Source organism: Delphinapterus leucas, chromosome 9 (genome assembly GCF_059928025.1).
Source record: "Delphinapterus leucas isolate spDelLeu-1000000601 "Yukka" chromosome 9, BTC_Dleu_Yukka2, whole genome shotgun sequence".
Classification (NCBI taxonomy): domain Eukaryota; kingdom Metazoa; phylum Chordata; class Mammalia; order Artiodactyla; family Monodontidae; genus Delphinapterus; species Delphinapterus leucas.
Window position 1 is genome coordinate 89,801,762 of NC_143137.1, and position 10,628 is coordinate 89,812,389.

At 31.0% G+C, this 10,628-nt stretch overlaps 2 protein-coding genes across 7 annotated transcripts in view; one reads left to right on the forward strand and one right to left on the reverse strand.

Moving 5' to 3' along the window:
- The window catches only part of COG5 (component of oligomeric golgi complex 5), a 284,068-nt gene that overhangs the window by 204,833 nt on the left and 68,607 nt on the right, over nucleotides 1-10,628 (reverse strand). The window lies entirely within an intron of this gene.
- Nucleotides 5,380-8,275, forward strand: GPR22 (G protein-coupled receptor 22). The gene has a single exon (XM_022592988.3). The coding sequence runs from the start codon at nucleotides 5,725-5,727 to the stop codon at nucleotides 7,024-7,026; it is 1,302 nt and encodes a 433-aa protein (XP_022448696.1). The 5' UTR covers nucleotides 5,380-5,724; the 3' UTR covers nucleotides 7,027-8,275.

The window sequence follows — 10,628 nt, forward strand, 5'->3', positions numbered from 1 at the left end:
TTTGCCTTTGTTTCCTCTACTTCATGGTGATATTTTGACAATAAATGTAAGCAAATACTTGAATTCTTTGGGAGAAAAGCACTATATGTATTTCACCATGTTAATAACTTCTCATCTCTACCACAAGTTTCAACTGATATCCTTTCTTTACTTTTAGTTTTAAGCTGCAAACAACACTATATGTGTGCATGTGCACACCTGCGCTACCTTTCAGCATGGCTGGCATTCTAAGATCCTTTTCTCCAATTTTCAAAATGCATGAAAAGTAGCACAGTATTTTAATTTTTATCATTATCAAAGCCCTGCCACCCAAAGCTCTGCAGAAAACTGTAGAAATTCACAGCAAAATTTTCCACCACATTACTCTCAACTTCTGTGGAAATGCAACTCACAGCTCATATACTATTCAGCCAGCCCCCTGTGCAGCTTAAACACTAGCAGTGGAAGATTAAAATGTATACTGATTTTCAAAATTATAAACAGTAACTTCAATTACAAATTAAAAACCTAGCACATATTTTAAAAAATGCACATCACTAACATTCCTAAAATAATGGAAATAGGTAATCAATATTCTAATAATTCAGTGATTTGCAATGTCTTCTGTTTTGTTAAGAGATATAGAATCCAGCCACTTTATATACTCAAGTCTAAGAAAAAGGTTTCCTCAATGTGTTCCTCAATATTGAAAATAGAAAATTATTCATAAGTAACCAAAATTAACAGAAATTTAAATTTAAAGTAATATTTTGTTATCTACACCATTGTTTTTAATTCTTTTGACAGCATATCTTAAAATAATTTAGCTTTGTAACTTATGAAGACATGTAATTAACTTCCTTTTTCCTTTACCAATATATTTACCCAATAACATTAGCATACAGCTGCATACGACATTAGAGTATAGCAATCCACTAAAAGTACCCATGTTAAAAACAGAAACAGCAGTTGAAATAAAATATGATGGCACATGATCGGTACATATCTACTAGCACGGGTTACCAGAGGTGAAGACTGAATAGTAATATCAAAAGTAATGCACATGATTAAATCTTTTCATACTGAGACTCTACTAATAGCAGTGGAATTAAAAAAAAATTGTAGGGTGTAATCACCTTAAATTAAGCTTTTTAATATTTTGAATGAATGAATGAATACCTGAATGAATGACTACTGCAGTCATAATATTTAACACCTTGAGATGTTCACAACAATTTGGAATACACAGAGAAGATGACCTGAATACAAACAAACTAGTTGAAATTCAATGTGGTTCACAGTAAAGATGCAGTCCCCTTCTATTTGTAGAACAAAGAATCTCAACAAAAAAACATATATACAACTAAAATATTTTCAAGTGCAATTATCCGAGGCTTTAAAAAGAATATATACATTTTACTATGTAATTCTTTCTTGCCCCCCCCAACACCACCACCCTATATCTTTTTAATGTTTGGCAAAAGTGAACAACAAACCAGAATACGCATTTTTTTAAAGACTAATTTACTCCTGTTCTATTTAAGAGCAACACACAACCACTTATAACTACAGCCTTTTAAAAAAGCATCCTTATATAAAACAGTGGGGGGGGGGGATCCCTGCTATACATATGAAGCACAATTTAAGCCCAATACAACTGACCAATCAAAATTAGTGAATGCACTGCATCTCTCTGCAGTGGAGAGAAGCCACAAGGTAGGCTGTCATTCTGCAAAAGCTGCCCAGAACAGGCTTTCCTCTGAAAAGCAGTGCCATTCCTTTTTAGAAAGACTGAACCTAAGTGCTGTCTCTGGAGACAAGAAGCCTTCAGTATGTTAAATTACTTTCATTATGTATTTTCAGATGCTTATTGATTCCACAGTAGGAAGAGTGAGAGACTGCAGCAGCCTCCAAGCAGCACTACATGTTCCATACATTAGCAGTACTGCTGAAACAATGGCACAGTACAGACACACATTTTCATTAAGGTCTTTTTCGAAGAGGTGTTTATGACCCTCTTCCCCCAGTCCTCTACTAACCAGTGAACAAAATGAATCAATCAAAACTGGAAATGCTTCAACTACATCAAGAATTTATCAAATCTTTAGCAGAGGTAAGATGTGTTCCTTATTATAGTATTCAGCTGCTTTTAAACCAGCATAGTGGGGTAAAATTACTTTGAAAAATTTCAGCCTAAATTTTAAGAGTTTATTTGCTTAATTTTACTTATTGCTAAACATGTATCTTTTAGATCTATTTATTTTAAGACATGATATGTTTTAAATGTATTTTTTTAGGATGCAACGTTAAATACAAAGAATATTCTTTGTTGAATCACTCTGAAGATAGATATCAGCTTTTTAAGTCACTTCAGATATACTGAATATCCTTAATTTCATCAGTAGTCTTTCTGAAGTGTTCAAAAAATGCTTATATTTCTTGAAAGAATCAGTTTTACTATTTAGCTATTATTTATTACTCAATTTTAGGTTTATTATTGGGCATGCTCATTGAAAATTATTTAATTTGCAGTCACCTTTTACATCACCCTTTACATTTCAATTACATGAACAGTTCATCAATGGAAATTTATAGTGTTTTATCATGGAATCTGTTTTAATCAGTTATAATTCAAACCATGTGCTGATAAGCAAGCGACAATATTTTACAGCAGGAAATACTGTAAAATTTATTATAAAGATAAGAGGGAATGACAGTATGTTTAATGTATGCTAATTGCTCATAATCTCTGAAAATACAGGTTAACTTCTAAAATGAGAGCAGAAATTGGTTTAAAAAATACAGCTTTTCTTTCATGGTAATATTTGTAATGTTAACTCTATTACTAAATATTATACTTACAGTCTTTGTTAGGAAAAGAGAATATTTAAAGAAACCGTTAAATTTATGCATAACCATGGCTCTAATAATACAGTTTGCTTACTTTGATAAAAAATACTGTGTATGGTGTTAAATAAACACAACTAAAGTAACTTTCAATTAATAGGAAATTATTAGGAACCCTATTCCTTAACCATTTTTTTTTCTTTTTCACAAGGGCCCAAAGCAGCTAATTCAGTATTTACAACTGACAATATGAAGAATGCATCTGACCCATCACCTCCCTAGCTGTCTGAATCACAAACTGCAGGATATTCTTGCAACAATGATTTTAAGACATTAAGGAGTTAAAACCAGAGAATATAGGTCTACGTTACTGCTGGGATATAACACATCGACAGTAACCATCCTAAGAAGATGCTATATAAAACAGCCACAAAATGAAAATATAACTGTAAAAGCCTGAAAACAAAATGGTGAGCATTTTTAAAGGGGGAGTTTATAATTTAACATACCAAAATTGTGGAGCCACCAATTCTTGAAGAAACAATGAAACATGGATTGCCAAGAGAATGATATACATTACCAGCAAGCTAAATGAAGCTGTAGCAAGTATTTTTCTGCACTAAATATTCAGATATTCGTATCAATTGATATTACTAAAGGATTTTTCCATCTGAGTTTTATGACCAATTATGTATCCTCTTCTAATGAAAACAAACCAAATTAAATAGCAGATGGTTTTTATCAAGAGAACATGGACTGGACTTATAACCAAGTTATGTGACCAAGAAATCATTTCAAAATAATGAGGACTGCTATAGAAACAGATTTACATTTGTAACAAAAGGATGTCTAAGTACATTTTAGAAGCTAGAAACCTTATGTTTCTTTTGTTTTCACATGTTCTGGAAAATAAAGAGACATCATCACATATTCTCTCAAAGGGAAACAATTCCTATCATTTGAGGAAGTTTCTCTCGGTCGTGACTTTTTAAGGCAAAACAAACACAAGTATTTTGTACTGGTCTTTAGAAATTCATCAGCCAACTAAATCTCACAATTCATGCAGTTGAAGTACTGGAGAGAAAAATGAAAGAATTCCTACAAGACATGAAATAAAACACAGCTACTTCACTGTTGTCAGGTAAAAATTCATGTCCAAATCTGTTAATGACATCATGTATCATATTGTGAAAAACTGCTATAGTGAGCCAAAAGGCCCATAAGGCAACAGCAAACAGGTAGGTCAGAAGATGCATGCACCCCACGACACTGTTTAACATTTACAAGAGAAAAGAATCTTGCTCTAGAGTAGATGCATTTTCCTTAATTATCATCTAAATTGACACTCCTGCTTTATTTAATTCTAAATCTAACTGATGTGACAAAAACCTGATGTTTAATCTGTCAGTTCAGAAAATTTGGCACACTTTAAAATTTTCCATTTTTATAGGATTTCAATGCTGGCTAAGACCTTCACTTACTCAAATATATGCCTTTAGTAAGCTCAAAAGAAATTAATAATGTTAGCATTTGTGTTTCTGAAACACTACCTTTAAAATAATATGCATAAATAAAACTATATTCTAAAACTTGTCAAAGGTTACATCAAGTGAAAGGCTAACATGAGTTCTGAAAATTATTAGCTTTTATAATTTGTTATGATTTTGCAGGCAAAATGCTGTACTTGAAATGTGAAATATAGTTGGTTGTATGATTTTATATTTTAACTAAATATACTAATTACTGACATTTTAGCCCAGCAAATCAGACATTATTTTTATAAATTACTCTAAACTTCTATATATTAAAACATAGATATACATGAGTTAGCAAGAGTTTGGTTTTTTTCTTTTAATTTTCCTCAAAATGATATACACTGGGTGATTTACACAAAAGGTTTCACAGGAAATGTGTAACTTTAATAGATTCCTCAGAAAATGGGCTTCAGACACTCCTTTTCCCTAAAATTTGTTTTTGCTTTAAAAATTCTGTTTAATAAAATCAACTGATGCATTCTTTTAAACCACCTTAAAAATGGCTATTTCTTAATATGATATTAAATTTCAATTTTCTCCTTCTACAAGATATGAAAGGGTGTGGTCACAAAATAAATCATTCATTCATAAGAGTGATTAGTGCTCTTTTACTAAGGTCTGTGGTGTTTTACTTCAAAATAATGTCCTTTTTTTCCAATTTTTATAAGTTTGATTGTTATAAAGTTCAGTGAGCACTTTCACTGAGAAATATTTATCATTTGCCTACTTCAGTGGGAAATAACTCCAGATAACCCCAAACACACTGTTGACTGCTGAATATGAATTTCAATCAAGAACACGGACAAAGTGATTTAAAACAAACTAGTGCTCTGTGCCATTTGTCATTTTAAGTGAACATTTGTCCTGTTCATTTGAAATCTCATGGGAATAATTACACCTACACTAATTGTGCTACAACATGTTAAAATAGCGTTTATTTTCCACCTACTCACAACATTTTAAAATGAAATCTTAAAACACTGGGCTAAAATTAGTTTTGCATACTGGGTAGTTTTATTATACAAAAATATACTGTATCTCAAATAATAACCTTGAAAAACCCAAATAAGGAAAACCTTTTTAGTTTATTAAACAATTTTGAACTATATAAGAGCAATCCCCAGTACAGTTATTTCTTCAAATGGGGAACCCAATTTCCTTTTACATCAAAACAATGCAAACCTTGATGTTTTCTAATTCTACATTTTCCATTAATAGTTTATAAATTTAAAAATTAAACTAAGTACACAATAAAAAAATTTTTTTACAAAGAACACAGGTTTTGTACGTCATTTAAATTGCCAAATATCAAATAGTTTATTCTATTTCACTTTCTAGGGAAAAAACCAACTGCTCCAAAAGAATGTGTTTTTCTCCCATTCTGGAAATCAACATGCAGTCTGAATCTAACATTACAGTGCGAGATGACATTGATGACATCAACACCAATATGTACCAACCACTATCATATCCATTAAGCTTTCAAGTGTCTCTCACCGGATTTCTTATGTTAGAAATTGTGTTGGGACTTGGCAGCAACCTCACCGTATTGGTACTTTACTGCATGAAATCCAACTTAATCAACTCTGTCAGTAACATTATTACGATGAATCTTCATGTACTTGATGTAATCATTTGTGTGGGATGTATTCCTCTAACTATAGTTATTCTTCTGCTTTCACTGGAGAGTAACACTGCTCTCATCTGCTGTTTCCATGAGGCCTGTGTATCTTTTACAAGTGTCTCAACAGCAATCAACGTTTTTGCTATCACTTTGGACAGATATGACATCTCTGTAAAGCCTGCAAACCGAATTCTGACAATGGGCAGAGCTGTAATGCTAATGATATCCATTTGGATTTTTTCATTTTTCTCATTCCTGATTCCCTTTATTGAGGTAGATTTTTTCAGCCTTCAAAGTGGAAATACATGGGAAAACAAGACACTTCTGTGTGTCAGTACGAATGAATACTACACTGAACTGGGAATGTATTATCACCTGCTAGTACAGATCCCAATATTCTTTTTCACTGTCATAGTAATGTTAATCACATACACCAAAATACTTCAGGCCCTCAATATTCGAATAGGCACAAGATTCTCAACAGGGCAGAAGAAGAAAGCAAGAAAGAAAAAGACGATTTCTCTAACCACACAACACGAGACTACAGACATGTCACAAAGCAGTGGTGGGAGAAATGTAGTCTTTGGTGTTAGAACTTCAGTCTCTGTAATAATTGCCCTCCGGCGAGCTATGAAACGACACCGTGAACGACGAGAAAGGCAAAAGAGGGTCTTCAAAATGTCTTTATTGATTATTTCTACATTTCTTCTCTGCTGGACACCAATTTCTGTTTTAAATACCACCATTTTATGTTTAGGCCCAAGTGACCTTTTAGTAAAATTAAGGTTGTGTTTTCTAGTCATGGGTTATGGAACAACTATATTTCATCCTCTATTATATGCATTTACTAGACAAAAATTTCAAAAGGTCTTGAAAAGTAAAATGAAAAAGCGAGTTGTTTCCATAGTAGAAGCTGATCCCATGCCTAATAATGCTGTAATACACAACTCTTGGATAGATCCTAAAAGAAACAAAAAAATTACCTTTGAAGATAGTGAAATTAGAGAAAAATGTTTAGTACCTCAGGTTGTCACAGACTAGGGAAAAGGCTAAGTTTCACCAAACCCACACTCAGAAGTTTTAAATTTAAACTGTAAAAAATTACTGCCAAATATAAGAAAAACATTTTAAGTACTGGTTATGTTGTAAATTTTCAATGTAAATGTCAAGATTAGATTAGGTCATATATATTCAATTTCTTCATTACTTAATGTATTTGTTGCATGGCAGTTTGTTAAGGTAATATCATGTGTATATTTTGTCAATATTATGTCCATCAGAAGATATTTATGTAAGTCATATTTTCTAAAGAATAAATACATAGCCTTAAAACACTGTATAACTTTAAAATATAACTGACACAGGTATCCTTGCTTTTTTTTTTTTTTTTATAAAGTGTATTGTTTCTAAGCCACAAACTATAGATATATCTATATGTTAACAACTGGAATAGCATTTTAACATAAAAACCAAAATTATGGGCTCCAAGCAACCAAAATGACCCAGGATTTTCTATACCACTATATTATGTTTTCTAGCATAGTCTACTTGCTATAATATTTGATTCATCAAAAATAATGAACTATATATGAAACTTTATCCTTTTTGGAATGTAGGAAATTGTAGGATTTATCAGGATTTTAAAATTCAAGAACCAAAAAACAAACAACCGTGTATATGCACATCAAGATAGGGAAACTTTTGAAATTCAAGTTTATTATGAAAAAGAGACTGATTTTCTAAGATCAAGGGCACTATGCCTATAATATACAAATGAACTGACAATAAAAGAAAGGAAGAAAACTAAGGCTTCTTTCCTCCTTCCTCACTTTGGTTGAGTTAACCCAAATGCTCTGGAAATACAGTATACTGGCAAAAAACAGTGCATTAAAATAAACAGACATCCTAACTTTATTCAAGTCAGCCTTTTTGTATAACAGAAGTTAACTACTAAAATCTGAATACAAGGAAGGAAAAAAAAAGACTTTATGTCATTATAGAAAAGCCAACTCTTTCTAACTTTAGAAACATAACAACTTTAGAGTCATACAATTTACACAATGTTCCTACACTCTCAGAGCTCCCAAGTGTTTCCAAATATAGTAGTCCTTTTCAACTCTCGAAGTCATTAAAGTGGCAATAAATCTTGTGAATTTTTTTACTCTACACCACGTAATTAAATTTAAAGCATTTTGCCTCCAATCCCCAATTCATGTTAAAAAACTGTGAAATTACTAATTCTAACTATAGATATCAGGTTTGAGAATCTCATATCACACAAGTATTTTCCAATTGTTATAATCTAATAATCTATTGATGAGTGCTAATTATTACTGTACCTGAAAAACAGCAATAAGTTATTTAAAGTAGGCAAATACTCGCTCCCCTGTAATGGGTTAACTGGACAATTCTTTATTGTTTTTTCATACTGTATTCACTAAATCAAGTAGCAACTCATTTTTAAATAAAAAATTTTTATGTCATGCAATAATAATCTCTCATTGAAAGAAACATGTTTTCATTAGGTGGTCTTCTATAATTAAAAATTAAATGTTGGACTGTGAAGAAAACAACCAATTCAATAATATACCACTTTTATGTAAATAAATGAAATTCATCCAATTTAGTTCACTGAATACCTTATCCCTTGGGGAAATGAGAACCATGCAATAGCAGGAATTCATTGAGGTTTACATGACAAATTTAACAGTGATATATTTCTGATAATAATGTTATGATGACATAATGTCAAATCTTGGCAAAGAAGCGGTTTCCTCCTGCCTTACTTTGTATTCTTTTATGGAATTAAAGAAATGCTTCAATTTGACAAAATGTAGCATAAACAACTAAGACTAATTTTTTGAAAACTTAAAGAGAAATTAGTATTGCATAAAGACATTAAGAAAATTTTCATTCGACAAATATATTTAGCACAGAGTATCTCCTAATATATTCATTTAAAAATTTTTAAATAATTTTGTACTTGGATTTCTGAGCATAAATATTTTAATATTTAGCTTTATAATCTTAATAAAAATTAGACTATTTTTAGAAAAGTCTTCATGTTAAGAAAAATCCATTGTGTTCTAAATATTTTTCATCTTCAAGTCTATAAACATGCCAAAGAACTCAGTTTAAAAACATTCTTCTAATAAATCTGCCTAAACTGCGTTCATGCCCTCTTGTTCTCTGTAATAAGAAATCTAACAAAATAAAGAATAGCAAATATTATAATGTTGCCCTCTAAGCTGTTACTACTTCTACACTTGACACTGGAACTATTAACAAGCATTTCTGCCCACCTGTAATAATCTTTCAGACATACAAAAGTGCACCCACTGGTTTACAACAAAGAATACTCATATTTACCAGATAACCTCTAGTAGCTTTTCAGTGTTAAATAATATGTAAACCAAAATAACATTTATGTTAAAAGTTCAGCTTTTAAAAACAAGTCACAAATATGTTTGCAATTACTGATCTCAGCTTAAAGGAGAGAATGAGAAGCTTAGATAATTTTTTATTTAAATGTTGTTCAATGAAAGGGTGAAATATTTTTATTTTTCTTACGATGGCCCTTAACACAATGTGTAAATTTTTTACTTTATTTCAAATAATTTTACCAAAAAAGCATTAATGCTAATTTTTCATGTTAGAATGAAATTTTTAAATGCAAAAGCAATAGAGGTAACAATACATTCAATATGGGATCTTCTTAAAATCATATTTTTCTATCCATATGCCACAAATAATATCAATTTCTATATAGCTAACGGGGTTAGTTCTTGAAAACTACTAAAAACTATTCTTTTAAAAACTAACCAAAGGTGAGCTCAACAAGATATGGAACTGTTGTTTTCTCTTTTGTTTCCTAATTTAAGGTCATTGTTATTCTACCAACTAGTACCCAACTGATGTTCAGACATAATAAAAATGAATTATTTACAATGATGCTTTATTTAAAAATGTCATTCATAGCAATGAATAATTCTATACTTCTCCCCCATAATAAGTCAATTTTTAATCCCCCAAATAAAATTATAGCAAAATCTCAGCTCTCTGGACATTAAAAAATCAAACTCCTCATTTCACTGAGATTAGACTTAAACGTAAAAACCTAAAAGTATAAGAAAGGAAGTGCTTATTCGTAGGGCTTTATTCAACACAGTAATTTCAAGACTACCTTCCAAAGTCAATAAAACTTTTGGTTTTATTATATTTTATGATTGTACATTTAAGTGAGCTTTGTAATTCAATTAACATTTGAATCCTTACAAGGTAGAAGGCATTGTGGCTGAAACTCATATATTACCCTCAGAGCTTAAAATCTAGAATCGAGGTAGTAAAAAGTATGGTAATACCTATGAAAAAAGCAGAATGTGGCAAATGTAAATTAAAAAGAATAAAGTTCTTAACAAACTTAATAAGAAAAGAAGTATGTTGGATTTAAGAACAATATAAACAAAAGCATTGTTGAGGAAAGCTACTAAAGCATATCCTGGAAACAGTAAATTGTTCTCTTTAGAAGAAAAATAATACAGTAGTGAGAAGTTGATATGGTAAGTTAAATTAGAACCAAAAGACAGAGGCCTTAAATGCCAGCAGAGAAATCTGAGCAGGGGAATAACGCGATAAGAAATGAG